We start from the raw sequence: 25052 nt of genomic DNA, 5'->3' as shown, positions 1-25052 counted from the left end.
TCAGGAACGCTATTATCCAGACTGGAACAATTAGGGTGACTCATTTCATCTGGTGTCACAATAAATCTGTTATCACTGCTACATTCATAGATATCTCCAGAATCCTATAAAAGAAAGTCAGGCACAATTAACGTCGGCTTTTGTTGTCACTTGTCTGGAAAGTGCGCCATTTAAAAAAAAACTACTGAAAAATCACCTTAATGTTAAAATTTTTCATGAGATGCTCTGTTTTCTTTGTTTTTTGTTCTGGCACATGCCAGGGCACACAATGCAAATGAAGAGGAGATATAGAAACATTGTTTCCTTTCTCCTCCTCTCTGGATGCTCTCTCTGTGCTGACTGCCAGATGCAAAGGGCGGAGCTTTTAACGATGATTGACAGGGAGCTAAGATGGAGGTGCCCAGTTACAGGATAGAGGTGTGCATTTCTATGTTTTATTTTATTGTTCACATCTCACAAACACAAGTTAAATATATGGATAAGGAAATAGCTTTTTGATCCAATGAGATATCTGACTGCCATTTTGGGATTTTCTCCAAGTTTGTTGCAAAATAATGAGGAATTACCATTTCTGTATCAATACCAATTTTATACAACCTGTATAGCATTAATTGTGTTGTGCTGTCCTACATTTATTAAGTCACCTGGTATATCGAACTAGAACACCATCATACACTTACTTTCACAGATTGTCCCTCCTCCAGCATAGAGCAATGCTGGATGTCCTGCAATTTGAGAAGAAGCTGATCTTGAATCCACATTGCAGGTAAGTGGTCATGTGGTAGGTTCTCAGAATGTTCAGGAACGCTATTATCCAGACTGGAACAATTAGGGTGACTCATTTCATCTGGTGTCACGATGAATCTGTTATCAATGCTACATTCATAGATATCTCCAGAATTCTAGAAAAGAAAGTCAGACACAATAAAATTATAGAGAAAACTAAAAGAGCTAGGTTTACTGGGAGTAAAGAGAGAAGCAGTGAATTTGGGAAAATAATGATTAAAAGTGAATTGTAAGCACCATAACCATTCTAGCTCACTGTAGTAGTTACATTAATTACTCTTAGAGTGTCCTGGCGATATCCTGGGTTAATGTCAAACCAGTTAGATTCTTCCAAGTACCTGGATACCTCCCCCTCCTCTGCCATACTGATAGTGAGGAAGTAACATTTCTGTATCAATACCAATTTTATACAACCTGATGGCATTGAGTGTGTTGATCTGTCCTGCATTTGTTAAGACATCTGTTATATCGAACTAGAACTGGGATTCCACCTTAAACTTACTTTCACAGATTGCACAGAGCTTTGCTGGATGTCCTGCAATTTGAGAAGAAGCTGATCCTGGATCAACATAGCAGGTAAGTGGTCATGTGGTAGGTCCTCAGAATGTTCAGGAACGCTATTATCCAGTCTGGAACAATTTTGCTGACTCATTTCATCTGGTGTCACGATGAATCTGTTATCAATGCTAGATTCATAGCTATCTCCAAAATCCTAGAAAAGAAAGTCAGACAGAAAAAATGTTGGGTTTTATTGTCATTTCTCTGAGCTGGCGCCATTGAATAAAAGACTGAAATCACCTACATGTTAACCTTTTTTTCAGGAGATGTTCTGTTTTCTTTGTATCTGGCACATGCCAGGGCACACAATGCAAATGAAGAGGACATATAGAAACATTGTTTCATTTCTCCTCCTCTCTGGATGCTCTCTCTGTGCTGACTGCCAGATGCAAAGGGCGGAGCATTTAACAACGATTGACAGGGCGCTAAGATGGAGGCGCCCAGTTACATGATAAAGAGGTGTGGATTTCTACATTTAATGTTATTGTTCACATCTCACAAATACATGTGAAATATAGGGATAAGGAAATGGCTCCCTGATCCTAGGAGATATGACTGCCATTTTCTTTCCTAGTTTGTTGTAAAATAGTGAGAAATTACAATTTCTGTATCAATACCAATTTTATACAATCTGATGGCATTGATTGCGTTGAGCTGTCCTACATTTGTTAAGACATCTGTTATATCGAACTAGAACTGGAATTCCACCTTAAACTTACTTTCACAGATTGCACAGAGCGATACTGAAAGTCCTGCATTCTGAGAAGAAGCTGATCTTGAGTCCACATAGCAGGTAAGTGGTCATGCGGTAGGTTCTCAGAATGTACAGGAACGCTATTATCCAGACTGGAACAATAAGGGTGACTCATTTCATCTGGTGTCATGATGAATCTGTTATCAATGCTACATTCATAGATATCTCCAGAATTCTAGAAAAGAAAGTCAGACACAATAAAATTGTAAAGAAAACTAAAAGAAGCTAGGTTTGCTGGGAGTAAAGAGAGAAGCAGTGAATGTGGGAAAATAACGATTAAAAGGGAAGTGTAATGGGGTCTGTTCTATTCTATTTAACATGTTTATAAATGATCTTGAAGAAAGCATTGAAAGCCATGTTTCAGTGTTTGCAGATGACACAAAGCTCTGTAAAATAATACAATGTGAGCAAGATATTACTTTGCTGCAGAGGGATTTAGATAGACTCGGGGACCGGACATTCAAATGGCAGATGAAATTTAAAGTTGAAAAATGCAAAGTTATGCACTTCAGCATAAAGAATACACAAACAACGTATACCCTTAATGGAAGCGAATTAGGGATAACAACACACGAAAAGGACTTGGGAATGGTTATAGACAACAAACTATGCAACAATGTGCAATGTCAATCAGCAGTGGCCAAGGCCAGTAAGGTATTGTCATGCATGAAAAAGGGCATTCATTCTCCGGATGAGAATATAATTGTGCCTCTTTATAAATCACTGGTAAGACCACATATTGAATATGCTGTGCAATTTTGGGCACCTGTTCTAAAGAAGGATATTATGGCACTAGAAAAAGTGCAGAGGCGGGCTACAAAATTAATAAAAGGAATGGAACATATCAGCTATGAAGAAAGGTTAACAAATTTAAACCTATTTAGTTTAGAAAAACGTTGCCTGAAAGGGGATATGATAAAATTATACAAATATATTCGGGCCAATACAAACCATTGTGTGGAAATCTATTCACAATCCGGACTTTACATAGGACACGAGGTTATGTGTTTAGACTGGAAGAAAGAAGATTTTGTCTAAGGCAAAGGAAAGTTTTTTTTTACTGTAAGAACAATAAGGATGTGGAATTCTCTGCCTGAAGAAGTGGTTTTATGGAGTCCATGCAGATGTTCAGCTACTAGATGCATACTTGCAAAAACAGAATATTCAAGTATATAATCTTTCAATGTAGGGTAATAACTGCTTGATCCAAGGATAAATCGGACTGCCATTCTGGGGTCAAGAAGGAATTTGTTTCCTAGCTTGTTGCAAAATTGGAAGTGCTTCAAACTGGGTTGTTTTGCCTTCTTTTGGATCAACAGCAAAAAACAAATGTGAGGAAGGCTGAACTTGATGGACGCAAGTCTCTTTTCAGCTATGTAACTATGTATGCACCACAACCATTCTAGCTCGCTGTAGTAGTTACATTCCCCCTCAGCTGTCCCGACTGGACAGACATAACATTTATAGCGCACATTATCACTGTGGCGAAGGGTGCAGTCACTGGATGCTAGCCAAAGTCCAGTGTCAAAATGCTCCCAAATGGTTTGACAAAAAAGTGGGTTAGTAGCCACAGACTCTCTGCACTAGAACTACTGCACTAAGCTATAATGGTTATTCTATGTAGAGTGTACATTTCAGTTTAAGGAATAAAAACAACCAAAATAAAGTCAGCACATCTTTACCTGAGCCAGTATGTCCGGGATCTCAATATGAAATGAAAACCAACTCTGATCACTGTGTAGAAATGATTGACTTGGAGCAGGAGGTGGCTCTGAGTCAAACTCCACATCCGGTGGGATAATTGGTTTCATATCAAAGTTTGGAATATCGCTATCAGAAGGAAGAAAATAATAGTTTATCTGGTTTAATCGTTAAAATATTATGGCAGATTATCATAGCTATATACTCATTATATTTTAGACATTGATGCTGCTATATACAGTACATTATTTAAAGGAGACCCCAATAATACATATTACTAGGGTTGCAGATTTCTATGTTTTTGCACCGTATAGAATTCTGCATTCCTGTGTGACATCCAAAGTACTTTCACACCCTGCCTAGCAGAATGCAGAATTCTCTTTGCAGAGTCCTGCAAAGAGAAGGAGATCTGGCGACTTGTTACAGCACTATAAAATGAATCTGTGACTGATACACATGCGAAGAAATGTGTAGACAGCAGTAGGCAAACATATGTCAGACTTATAGATAATTCAACATGTGTAGTACTGTGAACTGGGAGGGATTCAGGTTCTAACAACATTGATTAGAAAGATATAAAGTAAATACCCAGCTGGCTCTGGCTCCTGTACGTTTGTCACCAATAACGAAGGGGCAAGAATATCAATGTCCGTCTCCGGAACTGGTAACGATGTTTCTTCTGTAAAGGTTTAGACATAACATAATGTAAGTATTGTATATCATTCACAGTGATCAATGATACTATTTTCACCTCAATGCTACAGAGAGTAAAACAAGAACCACAATCTCCAATCGTAGATCTTTATGATATTTCATTTTATAGAAGAATCAATTAGTTTTTCAAACACTAATAATGCTTATATGTAAACCCATAATATCACGTATAACTCATATATGTATAAACTAATAATGTCAGTAGTATTGGAGGGGACACAATAAATGTTCAGTAGATATATATCCTGTTTATATACCGTATAGCTGAAAGGAAGCATGCACCTCCTGAGGGATGGCTGTTAGAATTGATGCGCATGCATCACCTGCCTGTCAACATTTGGAATGTGATGTCCCACAATGCTTAGCGAATAAATTCACAGTGCTGGGCACATTTGAAGTTGCCTTTCTCAGAGACTATTGCAGTAATTCAGAGAACAATTAAGAATTGTCCATGTAAAGGTCCATAGGCGGTTTTCTTTCATATGAACGGCATGTTAATCATAGAGCTGCCTCGTTTCTAGAATGTTCATTATATCTATATATATAATTAATGCCCTTTATATTCAGAAGCTCTGATATGTCCTTAAAGAAGACATTATGCTCCCAGAACCTATTAACCCAAAGGTCACTATTTGGAATTTCACACATTTGTTCCCTTGGAGGAGCACCTGCAAGTCCCTCTCATGTCAGCCTTGATGACCATCCTGACTGGTGTGTTGGCATGAGATTCAGGAAGTTTCTTTTCCATCTGCTTGTTTCTAGGTGAGCATAGATTTCTGTATTTTTCCAGACGCAGGTAGGTGTATGTCATTAGTTTCTCTGTCAATATTCTGGTCACTGATCTTGATTTGATATAAATGGCTTAAAGCACGCAGCAGAATGCATGTTTGATTTATACTAAGTCAGGCTTTGATCGCCACCTTAATATGTAAGTTTTAATATCTCTCAGTGAACTATTTGATATAAAAGCTATTTTTTAAAGGGATTGACTAACAATAATTTATCTTGTAAACTGTTTTGCAAATTATTTCAGGATATTACTATTATCCCTTATATAGCGCTAATATATTCTGCAATGATTTACAATTATAGGAAGGGGATATGTAGGTTTGATGAAGTTCCTGCTCAACGTAGATCCATTGAGCAATTAATCCTACTGGCACTTACTGGCAAAGTCTAAACCAGGATTCAAACCTTGGTCTCCCAGTTCTAAGGTAGTAACATTCCCAGTGCTTTAACCGGCTCATGTATAGATGTCTAAGATATATGTTTTGTAAATAATATAAAATGTATTTGCGTGTTGGTATAACTCCGTTTGCTCCCAGTTCTAAGAGGATGTCTATCTTCTGTCTGTACTCCCACCTCAGATGCTCACCTTCAAGACTTTTCTAGGGCTACACTGTTCCTGTGGAACTCCCTTCCCTTCTCCGTTAGACACACACCCAGTCTCCACTCCTTCAAAAAAATAATTAAAAGCCCACTTCTTCACAAAAGCATATCGGTTAAACTGTTAGTAGCTCCCGACTGATTCCTCTCCTGCAACTGTCAGTACTTCCCTATACTTCTCTTAGCTTTTGTGTCACTTTACCCCACTCCCTCTAGCATGTAAGCTCATTGAGCAAGGTCCTCAACCCCTCTGTAGCTGTGTGTCCAACTTGTCTGGTTACAATTACATGTTTGTTAGTCCACCCACTGTAAAGCTTTGCAGAATTTGCTGGCGCTATAAAAATAATAATATTAATAATAATCTGTACATTTCCTCACAAATCCTTGGAGTATAGAGGTCTATGGGACACACCGCTCTCTCATACCTTCCTGTAAGAGAGTTATATCTTGCAGTAGTGGTTATGGTGCCAGGCGTACCCTGGACCCCATTATAAGAAGTCAAACCGTTTTTGACCAGTTTTCATTGTTGCCCATAAATCTTCTTTTAAACTACATATGAGGTTACTGAACCTTTACCTTTAATGATAGACGTTTCTTCCAGAATTACGTTGCGTAAACTGTCTATTTTATTCTCGCTGTCTTGTAGTATTTTCTGGACAGCGGTAAGATGTTTGACATTCTGTAACAGCAATAAGAATAGTCAGATAATTGAGTGAGACGTAGGAAGAAGTGTAGCCTCAATTACCCCATTCTAGGAAATAAGCCCTGTCTGCTCACACCCCAGGACATGTTTTGATCTAATTATTACCCCTTAAACAATGATTTTCACCCAGATGTCAAACACCACAGTGCTTCTATGCAGGCAAACTAAATTATAGACACATGCATTATGGAAAACGAGAAACATTAGAATCTTTACAAAGAGAAATAAATACACATTGGTTGCATGCTTTGCAATTAGAAATATTAAAAATAATTAATGGCCGATCAAGAAAAGCTCGTGCCTTCAACTACATAGTTGAGATGGTGTCGGCAAACTCATGGCAATTTAGTTTCTATCGCATCTCTTGATTCTAGGAACAAATATCACCAACATACTATTAACTTATATAAGATAAAATGCTGTTGGGCTGAAAAAACGTATGCATTGTACAACGTGTTTTCACCTCTCGCCCATCAAAAAAAAAAGTTTAAAGATTTTTTCCTGTCTCTTATTTAAATGCAACCAACTTACTTTGGAATGCCCATTTGAATATGCACCGACCATAATCTCTGCTCCATGTTTCACCTTCAGCTCAATGCTCAGCTGTTTCTGCAAAGCAGTCAGCTTCACGTTATCTGCCTGGGAGCTGGTGTCATCTTTAGGAGCAGCTGAGATCTCTGGACATCACGGAAATTAGTAACAAGAAAAAAAAGTACAGAATTTAGAAATGTCGGCAGACAGTTTCACTTAGTAAATAAAAAAATGCAATAACAGTAACATCTGTAAGTAAAGCTATTGTAATCTACACAAAACCTGAGAGCAGCAGAAAATCAACAAAAACAACAAAAATCACAGCAGCTAAACGTCCCCCGTGCTTGATGACATCACAGCGGGACGGGATGAACAGGATTCTCTTTGAGGTGTCACGTCATAAACTCATCCACTAACTATTCCAGCTTCTATATATGTCAGTGAGATTGCCATTATTATGGCCAGTCACAACATAAATGGGGTCATTCTATAAGCCACATTGTAACTCTGTGTGTTTTCACAACCCCCCCATAAACGGCTCTCATAGGGAATAATGCAATTACCAGGATTGGGTGAGAGATTTCCAATCTAAACAGAGCTCACTGGAGAAGCTGCAGATTTTTGTTTTATGTTTCTGTAAACTTTCCTCAGCCAGTATTTATTTTATTCTGCACGTTTTCACGCTGTATAATGTGGCTGATCCGATGCTCAGTAAGTGATCTTTTCTATAAGTCAGTCTACAATCTCATACAGCACATCACATGAGTGCAGTAACTGATCCAAAGTTACGATTTGCTGTTTAAAGTCTCTAAAACATCCACCTGATTATAAAATAAAAATAAAAACAGTACTGCTAACGTTACTCTATATATCTGTAGGTTACATTTACATGTTGGATGCGTAACATAGTATTTATACATGTTCTCCAGGAAATGATTGAAATATATTTACAATAAACAAGCACACACACACACTCATTAGAAGGAAACACAAAGTCTTGGAATGTACCTTCTGCGTCTGGCACAACAATATGCGCATTGCGCTCTTGAAGTTTATTGTAAAGATCATCCAGTTTCTTTTGAGATGTTTTGAGAAATTTGTTGACTTTTGCAAGATGTTTTTTCTTGGATGTAGCCTTTACCAGGTTTCTGGCTCCTGCTGTAATTTTAAGTTCTTTTTGAATTTCCTTTTTGATCTGCTCCCTAACTTTATCAATATCCGGCTGAGCTACATGTTTAGGGATGTCCTTTGATGGCCCGCTATTAGCTGCCGATACGATACGTTTAGGAGAGTTCAGATCGATTGAGGAAAAACTACCATTTACAGCTGAACCCTTGGCAATTTTAGGAGAGTTTGGAGTAATTGGACACTCTGTAAATAAAAATAATAAAAAAGACAGTAGTCAAATCACAATGTAGATAGACAATATTGTGCATTCACTGGTTTGAAATATCACACAATACAAGTAAGGCAACATGACAAATTATAGGATCTTTTAATACATACACTTTTATTCAGACACTTCATGGACCATAATATGTTATGTGCTCTCAAATGTTTTGGTTCCCAAAGTTTCCCTATCCCTGCTTTTGTCTTCTGATAATTATAACTACAACATAATATTATTCCCTGCCTTGTCCTATATATTTTAAGCCCTTAAAGGACCACTCTAAGCACCCAGACCACTTCAACTTAATGAAGTGGTCTGGGTGCCAGGTCCCTCTAGGATTAACCCTTTTTTTTATAAACATAGCAGTTTCAGAAAAACTTCTATGTTTATATTAAGGTTAATCCAGCCTCCAAATCCTCTAGTGTCTGTCTCACTGACAGCCGCTAGAGGCGCTTGCGTTTTTCTCACTGTGAAAATCACAGTGAGAGCACGCAAGCATCCATAGGAAAGCATTGTAAATGCTTTCCTATGTGACCGGCTGAATGCGCGCGCAGCTCTTGCCGCGCATGCGCATTCAGCCGAAAGAGAGGATCGAGGGTGGAGAGGAGGAGGAGAGCTCCCCGCCCGCGCTGGAATAAAGGTAAGTTTTAACCCTTTACTCTCCCCAGAGCCCGGCGGGAGGGGGTCCCTGAGGGTGGGGGCACCCTCAGGGCACTATAGTGCCAGGAAAACAAGTATGTTTTCCTGGCACTATAGTGGTCCTTTAAGGATGGAGGAAATTATACAAGTTCTGTTCAAAACAAAACCTTGAATTTGAGATATATCTTGTTTAACCATAGCTTACCTCTTTCATATTAAGTGAACCCACACGTATTACATACAATTTTGTTCGAGAGAAAGAGGATTTTCATTTTATAAAAATAAACTATTAATGTATGAAACATAATTTAATATGAATAAAATAAAAAAAAAAAGTTTGAGAAATTAAGAAGTTCTCCGTGGCATTTTACCTTTAAATTTCATAATACTATTGACTTTAAGTGCAATAAAATGCACATATTTATGTTCAGCCATATACAGGTTTTATGGATTTTTGGAAAGTTACAGGGTTGCATATAGGGCTTCCCCCTTTACAGTTTTTGCACATTGAAATGTGTTGGTTTAGTTGCCTTTGAGGTGGTATGGCAGGCCAGGAATGAGAATTACCCCCATAATGGCAAACCAGTTGCAAATGTAGACAACCCAGGGTTTTGCCAGTGGGGTATATCCAATCTTTTAGGAGCCACTTAGTCACAAAATCTGGCCAAACATTTGCATTTTTTACAGAAAAGCTGCATTTTCTCTGATGATTTCATAGTCATTAAATGATTTACTCTTTTAAAACATACGTATTTGTTTTCAGCCAAGTCTCACAAGTACAACAGTAGCCCCCATGTACAGGTTTTACGGTGTTTAGGAAAGTTACAAGCTTAAATATAGGGCTTGTAAATTGAATTCACTAGACCTTCTGCCTGGGTTGTCAGGCAGGTCCCCCAATTTATAATCAACACAATCACACCATTATGTTAAAATAATACGTCAATATATACATTATATATATATATATATATATATAAATATATATATAATTTAATTGTACATACATTTTGATAGCAGTATATATAAATATTGATATCGAAATGCACTTAAATTACATTTCTTGGGAGGAGCATTTGTTATGTTTACACATGAGAGGCAACCACTGGTTCCATTGAGTTATAAACACTACTGGAGTATGCAGCTCAATAAACAGTTTCTTTATGACTATTAGTGAATGAAACTACTGCCAAGTGCTAAACTACATACACCTGCTGAGTTTACGGGATATGCTTAGCATTGTCATTAAAAAGAATGGGAACATTCCAGATATTTCCTGGACTAAGACAGTAGTGCATTATGGGTGGGGGGAGACAAGGGGTAAGGGGGTTAGGAGAGACTTACGAGATGGAAACTGCGTCTGAATACATACAAGTGGAACTACCTTCCCCAGAATATTAACTCTGCAATCTAATGTCCCAGAAATGTCAACATTGTATATTTTGTACAAACTTTGCAGGAAGCAATCAAACCAGAGAAATCTGAATGTGTCCTTCCTGGTAAAAAAAAATGCACAGAAACCTATTCTTAAAGTTATAGGAGAAGGAATGTCCTGCTAGGAGAATTGTTACCATGCTTCTCAAAGATAGATATAACAGCCACACACACAATGTTTTAACATACCCGGAGGGTCCTCTCCTTTCTGCTCAACGTCATCACATTTCTTGCGTCTGGCACCCTGAAATGGTAAAAACAATCAGAAACCCAAATAAACTGCAATAAAAATGCTCTAAACTTTTTTACAGTCCATCTCATTGCTGCCACAGGGCCCGGCAATAAACTACTACAAACAACCTAAAGTAAATCTCATTGAAGTTGTTATAGTGCCTGGAGTCCCCGGAACAGCCTTATATTTAAGTGTTAAATTGTTTGTAAATAGTTTAACACTAAATATGTGCCCTCAGTAACCGTTCTCTCCCTCTTCTCTTCTATTCAGCTAATACAATAGTATTGGTACAGCCAGTAAGGAGACGGCAGAGATTGGCTGAGAGTAGCATCTGACAATTCATTAATGGTAGTTAGCAGTAGTGGTTATGGTGTTTGGAGTGGCCCTTTAAAGGAAAACACCAGAAACATAAAGCACTTCAGCTGGCTGTACGAAGCCTGTTACATTTGTGACCGTTTATCAAAGTGTTGATTTTAAATACACCACAGGCGGAGTATATTGCGCTATGATCAGTGTGATGTCATACCATGGATGGAGCATATGGGGGGTGGCGGAGGGGGGTTGGTCAGCAAAATGTTGTTTTGTCTAAAGTAGTAAAAAAAAAACTTGCATTGACCCTGTATGTAGCTAGTATAGGAAATGTTTTATATCGATTTCCAATCTATTGAGTAACTTTCATGGCTTCATCCACTGAACACTGAATTCTAGTACATTGAAACCCAAATGGCCAAATTGAAGGTAAAATAGTTAAGCTGTCGTTACAGTCCAGTTGGAGAATTTTGAAATCATCAATTTTAATTGAGTTTCGGGATTTAGTTTTCCATTTACCATTTCCTGTTTAGTATCCTGGGCTGCCACTGTGTTGGAATTTTAATTAATTGAATTTCCTTCATAATTAATATATGTCTAAACCTTAGTGTATGTAAACCATATAATAGATTATTGAGTTTGTTCTAATTCTGATCACATATACAACTAGTTGTATGAACAAGGACAAACATCTCCCAGAATTGGATGTGAGTGGAACGATGGGCTTGTAGCTGCAACATAATTGCAAATTGTTGTAACTATAAAGAACACATTGAAGTGATACAGGAATGGGGAGACCATAGGCTGTCATGGGGATTTGAATATAGAAAAATGAGTTAAGTATTTAACTCCACTGAGATAAGAATACAATAATGATTTGCTTCTACCCCTCTAGTGATACATATCATTAATTTAAACATGGACCCACCCACAAACTTGGAGTTAACAAGTTACAAACCCCAGTTAATGGTTTGGGTAATTGGAACCTTAAAGAAAACAAGTCATTTACTTACCTTTCGAAAGGGCAAACGCCGAATCAACGAGAAAACATTTCTATTTGCCATCTCTAGCAATTTGCTCACCACAACAGCTAAGCAGTGTCTACTGTCCAAGCCGTGTCTAGTGACTGCTGCAAATTGTGAGCATCAAGGGTGATGTTATATGATGTCACTATGATGTCACAGTGAGCAGTCACAATGGGTCACATGTCCCCACCAGCTTGACACACAAACAAATATAATACACATATAAATCCACAAAAGTATACAAAAATGTATAACAAAAAGGAGAAACTCTATCAATTTAAACACCCCCACCCCAAATGTATAAAGAAAATATTATAACATATTAAATTATATATATCAATATGTGTGAAATACAACCTGGTAATAAATAATAAAACCTGAAAAATAAAAATATACACAAAATAGTGTAATACAGCTACAAATAATCAAGAAAGGGGGCAGGGGCAGAGGGAGGTAGGGCACTCACAAGATCGTATTCAGTTATTGTTATTGGTATTTATATAGCGCCAACAGATTCCGCAGCACTTTACAATATTATGAGAGGAAGGGTTTAACTATAAATAGGACAATTACAAAAAATTTACAGGAACGATAGGTTGAAGAGGACCCTGCTCAATGGAGCTTACAGTCTATAAGGCACATAACTCTCCACTTACTCCTATATAAATCCTCGGTTACCATCGGGAAGAGAAATAGGCTCTTGGTGGGCAGCTCACAATAAAGAGACTGTTGGTAATCTAACGATAACAATGCTCTTACTTTTGCCTCACTTCAAGAAGCTGAGAATATCCCATATTCTGATTTTTTTTCATTATGTACAGCTGAGACACTTTTGAGATTTGAACATATGTGTGCCACAGGTCTACGATACGAAGGCCAGATATCTATTATTTACCCAACACTGTTACCAGCAAAGTACAAATCATAATGTAGTATTCAACAGGTTACTAAGATCTGGAGAGGAGGCAATTTTATGCAACATTTGGGCTGTACAGAGATGAGGTGGATGTTTGAATTGAATACATACATTCCCAACGGTTTAAATAATGATTTTGAAATTTGTCATTTTTTTAAATTAGTTCTTTTCTTAGATCTACCCCCTTTTTTAGATTTAAAATTCTTAATTTTAAATTTACAAGATCCACCTCAAATTTATAATATCCACCTCATCTTCTTATCCCTATTTTTATTATTATTTGTAGTTTCATTGTTCTATGAATATTGGATACTGTGGCACCCTGCTATATGTTATGCCCCTTGGTGTGTTATACTCACTATATACACATTTTTTACGACACCCATTTTTTTTAATGGGGTGATATATGTATATTTTTAACATAACTTTTTCTTTCTGCAATGTATAGAATATATAATAAGATCAATACTATGAACATACTATGAAAAACTCATGTTTTATTGTTTTCTTCCTTATCAAATCAATAGGTCTTAATGTGCTATTTAACTGTATGATTATTTATGAAATGTGGTGTCTTAATCAGACTAAAGTGGTCATCTGTATGAACATCTGTTATTCAATTTAAGATACTTGTTCTTAATAGATAATTTGTTCTACTAAAATATAGATTTCAATGTGTTTAGTAAATATATGATAACACAATGCAGGCAGTGACTTTAAATCACGGGACTTTTAAAAGCTTGGGAGAGATTGCATTATGCAAATCCAGGCTTTAAGACCTCACCAATAAGAGATTGGACATCTGCCCATTTATTAGCCCTAACGGGTAAGGACTGAAATAGCTTCAAACGTCCTGACGATGCTGTCTGTGCACGGCGAAACGCATAGACATGACACAATTACGCATCCAGGTGGGCAGAGCTGAGCTTGACCGGGAAAGACGAACGGCATCCACACAGCTAATACTACAACTCCACCAGATGGAAGCCGCCGAGAGTCCAGATCCACATGGGTAACCCCCATTGTATTGAGCGTGGTTGTGAGTAATGGGTACATGTACTGTCATACTCACCATTTAATCTTCTAAGCCAGTGTTCCCCAACCCAGTCCTCAGGGACCACCAACAGTCCAGGTTTTGTCAGCATCTCCATTGGAATAAAACAAGGACATACATAAATCCTGGAGTGTTGGTGGTCCCTGAGGACTGTTCTAAGCGGCAACCTGTTTGCATTTTGCTGTACAATATTTTAACTATACTTCAACTGTATTGCTTTTAACCTTTGGGTTTGAATAAATTGTTACTTTATCAGTAGCTTATTAGCCATTATATTGGATTTGACTACATTTTAATTATTGTAAGTGCAGTAAATATTCCATACAGATCTGCACTATTATTGCTATTTCTCAATTTTCTCTTACATGTACTATGCAACACTGATTTTGTGATTGCCATCTATTGGGAGTATAAGTATTATATTTATTGTTATTTGATTTATTTTATCTTTGCATGAAGTATGGGGTTTTCCACCTAAACATCACTCCACTTCTTGAAAATTGTTAATATGTTTTGAGATGAGGTGAAGGGTGTCCATCGAAGTGTGTAGCTGAATTATTATCATAGTTTTTCATTTGATTATTGTTTCTATAAGGTAGACACTTGGTTCCCGATTTAACATGTAGGACATCACTCCAATGTACATCTCTGAAGATAAGGAATGCATCACTCACGCTCTGCTGCTCGAGGTTACATTCTGACTACAAAGTGCTCTACTGTGTCACAACACTTTGGCAAAACTGCTTGATCTTGGGGTTCCCTCCACTTTTGACAAGCCTTCATATTGCAGTGGAAGTGCCCAGCAAATCTTTCGATATCTCTCTATTATATAGAGATATGCTGGAGTGAAAAATGTCGCCAATTAATTTTGAAGTTTCGGTTCATCTGAAATTCTGAAAAAATGATTTTGAATGGATATCAAATCAGGGCGCTTTTGAACAGATAAGCTTCGTAATTTGGAACCATAAAATTGGAATTCCCACAAAAGGGCGACAAACTAGGGAGCTATCTACTAAACACAAAAAAAGGGGGCAGAACTGAGTGATACAAACCCACTCATGTAAACCTAGTGGGGAGTTTAATATAATTGACTTGCGCTTAAACAATAGGGGGAATAATACAGATCTTAACAGAGTATACTAAAGGAAAGAAAGAGGTGTACCATTGCGTAAAGTCCAAGAACAGGCTGAAGTGTGATGGGTAATGGATGCACTCACATGGAGCAGAGCCTGACGAGGATAGGCTCAAATCACACCAGTGTTGGTAAAGTATTGCAATACCACAGCCTCCTCTGTATTCCCCTATTGTTTAAGGGTAATTCAGTTATATTTAGCGCTCCACTAGGTTTACATGAGTGGGTTTGGATCACTCGGTTCACCCCATTTTTTCTGCATGTAAGTGTGCGAAGTGTGCGGATACTAGCACGTGCGTTGTAGCTGCCATATATTAGATTCTTTACTGGTTACATTAAGCTCCTTGATTTGTACAAAGCACTTGGTATCTACTAAACACACCTGAAAGATCAAAATTCATAAATTGACTTTTCTTAAATGTGATCGTTCTCCTATTTAGTAGACAATTCCCTAATTTGTTATCCTTATGTGGGACTGCCACATTGCATGGTATTGGATTAGGGAGCAGTTTAGCAGATAGATTGCTAATTTGGAACTCTGTGGAATTGCCATGTGTTCTGGTTGTAGTCTTTTCCAAATGAAGTGATACACTGGGCAGAGCCCTTCAAAAAGCACCAATGCACCCTGATAGAGATAACACATACTATTTTATTTCTACCTCTGCAGAAGATATCCTCTCCTAAAAGTATTCTGCCAAGGCCCCTTTTCTAGATTTCAAAATGGAGTATGCATCAACCTTTTCATGACTTTCTCCTTTACCAGTCACCGCCATCATATAGATTTGCACACCTTTTAATAGAAACATTATTTTTTATTTGAGAAATGTACAACTGAGAAGCATAAATGGAAGCAAGTTGCATTTTAGTTACAGAGCTTTGAGACCTAGAATTTTTTTTTTTTTGGGAATTTTAATAAAATATGTTCTCGCCAAGCATGCCCTATGAAATGTGACATCTTCAATTAGAAGAAAAAAAACAATTACAAAAAATAAGCTGGATCATTAAAAGCATCCTAGTAAATTCTCAAGGGATTAGATGTTTAGTAATCAATGCAGCCAAAACCCTACGGCAATAAGAGGGCTAAATATATTCACAGATACATATTCATATCCTGAGTACTCAGAGTAAAATCCGAGATAATGTCCATTATTTTACATTCAAAATCCAGGAAAGTAGAGCTTCTTCAGAGATGTCTGTAGCATCCAGAGATGAATGGTACCAAGACCTGCAGGCAGCTGTAGTTGGGTAAAACACAGGGATGGCCAGACAGAGTAGTAGTACAACTCTCATAATGCCCAAAGACTTGCAAAGCAGCACTGGGGTTGTAATTCTACAACAGAGGGGGGAAGAGTTAATTTTTGTCACGCCAGGTACACAGTGTATATACCCTGCACATGTGTATTATCCGGCCGAAGAACTTACAATGTAATCATTTGGATGATGCATGCATACTTTAAAGAGACACTCCAGCTCCTAAAACACTAAGTGGGCCTTTTTTCCCTTTACAAAACGTGCAGGTTTCAACAGAAATTGGCACTTTTATAAGTGAATCTTATTACACCCGCCCTGCACCTGCCTTGCAAAGATTCCTCATTGAGCTGAATTGGGAACTCTGATTGGACAGCCACAGAAATTCTGGGCGGGGCTAGAAGGGGAGGGATTGCAAAGGCTGCAGGCAATACATTTTTGCAAGCTGTTATTACGTACACCCCAATGAAAAAAAATATCTTAATTAAATGTATACATGCTTTCATTGGTGGAATAACTACTAAACAGTGATTTAAAAAATAATAATTTGGGCATTGGAGTGTCCCTTGTTACAGCTTTACACTGTTCGCCAACAGTGCATACACAGTTTTGCTATTTGCACAGGTGTTTTCTGAAAGGAATTCTACACAATGTAAAGTGCAATACACCAATTTTAAGGCAATTTTAGTAAACAAAATAGGGGAAAAAACAACCAAACAGCTGACAAAGTAAAAATGCTAAAACAAAAAGGTGAAAAAATTGTGTGAATGCCCCGGGAGGCCATGTCATTTTAGTATTTTCTCGAGAAAAGTCAGAAAAATATTAAAATCACACAACCTTTCTGGACATTTGTAAATTAGGGATTGTCGCATATTTGTAATACACTTTTGAGACAGCCTATGTTTAGGTGAAACGCGTTAAGTGTTCCAAATATATTGTATTATCTATTGTATAACATTAAAGTAAGTTTTTATTGGACCTTCTTCTGCTGCTGCTGAATCTTTGGACTACATCCTTGGTGGGGTTAATACCACCTAAGCTTACAGTCTAGTTCAGGGGTAGTCTTAGAGGTAGCTAAGTAGGTAGCAAGGGGCACGTCTCGGGAATGTAGACTCCCATTCCTGGTGAGTAGAGGAATATTTGAGGTTTTCTCTGGTAGTGTGTTGCTGGACTCTGGTCCCACCATTTAGCTAGACCGTGTTAGGTAGATACAGTATTGTAGAATCCCATCTGCTGATTATAATTCTGTCCAGCTACACAGTTATGGTGCAGGGGACACTGACTTAGTTTCTGCTACAATTTGGTCCATTTTCTAGAGATCTATCCCCCCCCTCTATGTTACAATTCTTACAGAATCCATGCAATGAGTTTGTTTCCACTTTTGCTACATTGATTACCGCAGCCAATATAGGAGTGCCATCTAGTGGTTGTACATAGAAATATCACACCAAACTCTTACCCAGCTAACACTGGGATCTCCATGTGAATTGTAAGCAAATTGAGTCAGGTGGTTCTGGCCTCTTCATGGCGTTTGTCTTTTTTCTTACAAGAATAATGAATAAAAAGACATCCTTTTAAAATTCCCTACTTTAACGCTCATTTTTTCTTTCTTATTAAATAAGAGGCCTACCCTCCATTTTATTTATCAAATGTTTAACAGGTTGTAACATGTTCAATTTGCAGATCTGTAGTGTATGCGGTTCTGCAGAGAAAGATTTAAAAAGAAATGTCCAAACTTGGTCTTATCTGGCTGCTCTCACCCACTCAGTGCTTCCTCTAAGTGAAAATCATGACGCTGGATGCTGCCGGGGGGAAGCTGAGATCGCAGCTGGAGGAAACTTAAGGGTTAAACTGTTCAAGAACACCTTGAGATAAGAGTGCATCCAAGGGCTTAATAGCACCATAACAGTTTTATTGACATGAAGTTGTTTTGGTGCCTGGAGTGTAACATGATGGTACATGCAGAACACAGATTCCCCCACTACGTTCAATTAGTTAATTTGCTAGAAACTGATTGCTTCTACAAAATATTTCCTAATACAAAATTGTAGGGTTTCCTCCAGACTGCCGATAGTCCTCAACTGATCGAAAATATTTCAATAAGGCTTAATTTTAAAATGAGAAATAACCATCCTGTTCAGCTCTACTTGCGTTACTTCAGCCAAGGTAGGGGTTTGGACTTCCCACATAATGAATGTCGTATGAAGATAATGTCACAAGCTTGTGCACCAACGTTAATCACGATCGAAAGATCTCCTTCTCTTAGTCAACTTTATTTCCACACAAAAAATACTCCAGTGGAGTTTAAAAGCTTGGACCAAGGTCTTTTACTGGAAAGACACCTCCCTGGACTGTCAAGGAAGGGGGGACATGACTGCGGCTAGGCTAAGGAGTCTTAAAGGAATAGGAGATGGGAGGGGGCTATATGGATACATAGTTGCTAAGATGGAAGACAGTTATAAGGACAGTTAGGGGAGGGGACTTAACAGTCAGCTCTTGGAAGTGCAGGGATCCTGACTTTCCCGCCCTCCCGCCCTTTGGACATTTGGTTATTGAAGGAATGTGGGTTGTGTTTCTGGTGCTTGTTGTTGGTTTGTCTTTTCTTGTTTTGTAACAGCTCGCGGGAGTCCTGGCCAGCGCAGGCAGAAGTGATGGAAAAGCCGAGGAGGCTTGGGGAGTCGCAGCCTGTTGGGAGCTGATGGCGGAGGCAGGCTGTACATGGACTCATGGTTTGTGGGGATAGACCTGTCTGTTGGGCAATCACCCCAACAGCTGACAGTATTTTATGTTGCTGGCATGGAAAAATTAAATAAAGCTGTGGCCGATGCCCTTACCCAACTTAATACGGTCTCTGTGTGTCATTGGGAAAGGGGGGAATCGGGTGGGTGGTACAGTCATCTAGACAGCAGTCATGTGTTTCAGTAAGTAGTGGGATAGACTAGCAGTATGAGAGAAAACAAGATGAACCAAAGAAGAAAGCATAAATATCCCCAACATTGTAGAATGAAGGAACATGACAGCTGCTTGGTCAAACCGGTTTATTTTCTACCTACATTTACTTCAGATTTTTAAAAAAAATATCTACAAATACGTAAAACTACCTGAACAAAATTGTCTAAATTGTAAAATATTGTTCTAGACCTGCAACATTCTGCAATGTGCTGGCTTGGTTAGACCTACATTCGGCTACGAAACCAAAATTTAGCTGAACCAGACACCATGTGACAGCTGGCCAGTGCTTTCTAGCCAACTGCTAAATTATATAGTAAACATAATTTTGTAAATTGATAAAACAAACAAACATAATAATAAGCCCCCACATTAGTACAAGGGGAAATGTTATACCTCCTACATGCCCCCAATGCTAAGTTAAACCTCTTAGGTGAGTTCTACAATAACAATTCACCTTTCTGCTCTGAGCTAAAAGGCAAAGTCTCTAATGAGACAGAAAACGGTGATCTTATGAACCCTACACACTCACTTACCTTTAAAGCGAAATATGTTTCTGAAATACTGATCAAGACTAATTTCAGTGAAATTCCAACACAATCCTATATTGCTCACATATTTATACAGAGTAAAATGTAACGGTTTGACCAGGACCAGGTAAATTTCGGATTCTGGCCGTGAGTTCCAGGCAGCCAGCGTATGTTGTTTGATGGTCCCTGGCACAATCAGTGAACATTCTATTGCAGCCCGGTGTCAATAATCAGGGGCGCTTCACCGGATTATGTTGTTAAGTGGCCGCTCAATTAACAGGGGTACATGGGGTCTCTGGGAACTGTGTTATACACATACAATGTTTTTAACATGAGGGAAACAGGAGATCCATCACATTGCTGCTCCCTGAATCTCCCATGTTGCCCACAGTCCATGTCATTGTTTGTCCCCACCCTTCCTTTTAAACAGGGTAATATCTGTAATTTAATGAAACTGCTTAGTGTGATCGGATGCTTTCACAAAACCTTACTGCCATTGGGTGACTTGTGTTCACTGTACAAACAATGAAATGGAGTGAGGTGTACAGTACTGTCCCCACTTTATCAAGTGTCTGGATGATATTTGTGGGAGAATTGGGGGAATGTCTGCTGAAGATCTGTCTGGAAGATCACTGGCATTACTAATCGGGTATTGCTGGAAGGAGAGGCTGTCTCTCTGTCTGGAAGATCACTGGCATTACTAATCGGGTATTGCTGGAAGGAGAGGCTGGCTCTCTGTCTGGGAGATCACTGCCATTACTAATCGGGTATTGCTGGAAGGAAAGGCTGGCTCTCTGTCTGGAAGATCACTGGCATTACTAATCAGGTATTGCTGGAAGGTAAGGCTGGATCTCTGTTATATTTCCCCTTAGGAGAAGGGACGAATGCTGGATGGAATAGGTCTGGGTCCCAAGCCTGGTACCAGTTCTACTGCTTCCGCTACACAAAGACATACGTCTAAATTTACATTTTTTTTAATGTCAATTTTTTTATTTTATTTTAACAACAATAATAATACAACAATTTGCAGGGTTATTTCCAAAAATGAGAAATCAAAATGATTAGCAAATTTAAGGCCAAAGTAGCCAAACTGGAATCGTAGTCGACTTAGGGGATGTTTCTTTTTTCTTTTTTTTTTTACCCTAAATTTGAAATTCAGTTTGAATTCTCACTTTAGTTTTCAATAAATGATTTCATTGGTAGAATATATTAATGCTAATTCTCTCTCCAGTATTTCTTATTGTGGATCACAACCGAGATTAACTCCAATCTGCCCTCCAACAAAAATCCTCAAATGTCTTCTTCTCCATTAACGGTGGAACTCTTCGTCTTGCTGGCGGAGTTATAATAGGCGCTTCCGAGGTGAATATCGCATCAAAGTTGCTGACATCTTCGGCTCCGTTGATGGTTGGCACAAATGGAGGTGTCACATTTTGTAATAATAATGCGTTCCAATCTATATGCTGGAAAGGAATGAGTAAAATAATGAGCATCACGTACAAACCAAGACTATATAAAACACAAGATAACAGCTAATATGCCCAAAAAGCCACATTTTGTATAAATCCGAATAGAATTCTCTAGTTTTCTTATGTTCTCTTTTGGCTGTGTTAGAATTTCAGTATGCTACAAAGATTAAATTTTTCCAAAAATCACACAAATATTTAGTGACAAAACCACAATAAAAAACACAAAACAAAAAAACTTAAGTACGTACTTGAAAGTAAGGATGGTCCTTCACTTCCTCTGCATCTTTCTCACTGGATCCTAGACGTTTCTCATGTTTTTTAGTAAGTAACTGTAAAAGGAATTTTGTAAAATAGGTATTGTTAATTTTAATGCTAAACATCAGGAGCATTAACAGTAAGTCGGGCCCTGTTGAAGGTCCTGTGGGTGTGCGGCTCCGTGCTGGAGATATCTGTGTGAGAACTGCACAAGCAGGGAGGAGAACAGTGTGAAGAGGGCGCTAAATTGATTTTTGCCTGTGTAGCCAAGAACCCTTGCACCAGCCCTGAGTGTATTTTGAGATGTGCAATGCTCAGTACTGTTCATGTGAAATGCATTATTTTTGTCTTTTTGTATTTACTTCTTCAGCATTATACTCAAAGGGACAGTAAAAATGTGTATTATCCCTATTGTTACGGTACACCCTGGTATAAGAGGGGTTAATACCGCTGAGGACGTTCCCTTTCTGAATGAAGAAGCAGCTAACAGCAGTTCCAATTTGCAGAACAGGAACCATACAATAAACCATAAAATCCTTCACGAACCAAACAGCCGAACGAGTAAATCATACGAATCCAATACCCCCAAGTACGAGACCAAGCTCTGTATTAACACACACAGCTTGCTACATCCAATGCAAGGTGTACATATAGAATTGAGAAATCTGCATGACCAATAAGAGAACTATTGTATAAACATCAAATAAAAAAACTGATACATTTCCTCTCCCAAAGATCACCCGGACCTCCATTCTTTACTGCACATTCTACATAATTACCCCATCTCAGGGCAGCTTGCTAGGGCTGAATCTCCACTCATCGATGGCGAATGGACGTTTTCAGCTTGGGTTGTATGATATATTAAATTTGCGTGACATCTTACCTTACTCAGTATTGAAGTGGCTTCACTAGACAATGACTCTGGAATTTTCAGTTTACATTTCGCAATTTTAGCATAAAGCGTCTCAACATCACGGCCTTCGAAGGGTAACTAGAGAAAAAATACATTTCAAAAACTCCAGTTAAAGTTTGAATAAGTTGTAAATTATAGAAGTTGAAAGCTGACCAGTAAATTAATAGTTAAGGGTTTTATAATCTTTGTAGTACAGATGACACAATGTGTATATCACAACTCAACAACGGTGTGTGTGCTAGTGTATATAATATGTGCAAGATAACTGAACGCTGTCGTGAAATATATCATCAGGCATACCACAGGGGAGTGAAACGCGTCCGGAGATGCACTGTGATTTCTGGAATAAAGGACTGGAATGTCTATATCAGGGGTGCCTAAAAGGTAGATCCCCAGACGTTGTCTAATGACAATTCCCATGATGCTTTGCATGCCTTTAGAATGAGAAAGCATCATGGAAGATATAGTTTTACAACATCTGGGGATCTACCTTTTTAGCACCCATGGTCTTTAGTATAATTCATTTTCTCCTGGTGTTTTTATCGATTTACTTTTTAAATTGTAATCTAGTATTATTTGTTTTATTTTGTACAGTAACATTGGGTTACGACGGCTTTTTCTTTTTAACAGGAGACATAAAACATTTAAGCAAGTTAGTAGGTGGGATGTTTATTACGGTCAGAACTACTAAACATCCTCTGACCGTATAGGTATTCACAAAGAAGCGGTATACAGAGGGTTACACACGATGTACGCACACAATGTCAGCCACCGGAGCACTAAGTAACTGGACCAGGGGCAGAGCAGAAGATGGAGATAATTCATTGGTAAGAGATTTATTTCACTGTCTGGGAAGGTTGAAACCTAATAACGTACTGATTTGGCAGCCAATGTTTTTTGGGGGAACCAAGGGTCAGGGGTTAATTACAGGGTATTGATACCAATTAGGAATGAAGCTGCCTGGATCTATTATGGGAAGGGGTTAATTTGCAGGAGAATGCAAGATGTGATGTGGATAAGGATGGGTTCCTTGTAAAGAACTGTTGGAATATAAAAATGTCAGGTAAACAAGTGCAAAAATAACTGTCAGGGAATGTGGGGTCTCTGTTTGGAAGGGAGGAGTTAATTAATTAGGGGTGTCTGTTTTGGGGTGAGATACGTTAGTTTGTATACAAATGTGGGTGTGAATGTTGGAGAGAGAGGAATTATTGGAAGAGGGGAGGCCAACAAAATGTAATAAAACAAAACCAAAGAAAATAGAGCAACTTTTTAATAAAGATTGCTGTTATGTAACCCTATGGAGCAAGCGCAGCTTAGTGGAATAGGGGCTTGACAGAGCTAGGAGGCGGGCATAGGGGGAAGGCCCCATGTGGAAGTGGAGTGAGAGTGTAAAAGGGGGTTGGCCCAGTATAAATAGGACGCCATATTAGTGACAAGCACTTTTAATCTGCTTACCTGGCCTAAGTTGTCCCTCCCACCCTCCCATTTGTAAGGGTAAGGGGTGTTAGCTCCCGTTTGGTCACAGCGGCAGGGCTAGAGAGAGAAAAGTTAGGGGAGAAACTAGCTCTGGGGTAGTGTAGATAGAATAGGGCAGTTAGGCTGCTGGTGAAGAGTTTGGTTAAACGGTTCGTTATGAACCTTGGTAGGTTTCGAGCTCGGTGGTGGATCAGAACCTGGTGTGTGGTAGGGGTGTCTGGGTATGCCCCTACCGTGGTTATTTAACAATGTCTGACACTTATATTATGTTTATTATTAATGTTATTTATATTTACAGAAATAATGGGTCATTGCCTTTTATTTGGGGACATATCATGTTATATGGCGGGATGGGGGCTGGGCAATGACTTTAATTTATTGTTATCAATATTAATAAAGCTGTGGACATATTGACCCATACATCAGTGTCAGTGTGTTTTTGGGGTAAGTTATGGGGGGGAATTCCACCTGCCCATATGTCGACTATGCGCCTGTCATGTTAAAAGCAATACTTGGCAGAATCTCTTTATATTTTCTAATCAGAAATCTGTCTGTAAATTCTTAATGAAAGATTGTTCTTACGTTTCCAGTTAACATTACATAAATAACCACTCCGAAGCTCCACCAGTCCACAGATCTTGTATATGTCTTGCGCTTGGCCATTTCAGGAGCCAGGTAATTAGGAGTTCCACAAATGCTGTTTATTCTATCTCCGTATCCAATTCCTCAGAAATAGTGAAAATAGAATTGTATATAAGTTGAGGATAGATGTTCAGTTTTAGCAATTTACATTTGGATATGACTTTCTTTAGGTTTGTTGCTGCCGCAACTTCTCATATCATCTCCGTCCGAATCTGGATTTATACCAATAATACAAATGTGAAAATTTCAATTATCGCAGTGGCAGCACCGGGGCTGGGTCTGGCTATCAGGAAAATACTCAAATGTAGT

At 38.4% G+C, this 25052-nt stretch overlaps 1 protein-coding gene across 1 annotated transcript; it reads right to left on the bottom strand.

Annotated features, from left to right (window-relative positions):
• Positions 1-21239: 21239 nt before the first annotated feature.
• Positions 21240-24764, bottom strand: LOC134569106 (serine/threonine-protein kinase N2-like). Its single transcript, XM_063428008.1, has 4 exons — positions 24684-24764; positions 22596-22703; positions 21706-21786; positions 21240-21451 (listed from the first exon to the last, which is right to left on the bottom strand). The coding sequence occupies exons 1-4, from the start codon at positions 24762-24764 to the stop codon at positions 21248-21250; spliced, it is 474 nt and encodes a 157-aa protein (XP_063284078.1). The 3' UTR covers positions 21240-21247.
• Positions 24765-25052: the final 288 nt, after the last annotated feature.

This window comes from Pelobates fuscus, chromosome 7 (assembly GCF_036172605.1).
Source record: "Pelobates fuscus isolate aPelFus1 chromosome 7, aPelFus1.pri, whole genome shotgun sequence".
Lineage (NCBI taxonomy): Eukaryota > Metazoa > Chordata > Amphibia > Anura > Pelobatidae > Pelobates > Pelobates fuscus.
This window is presented reverse-complemented; position numbering and strand designations above follow the sequence as displayed.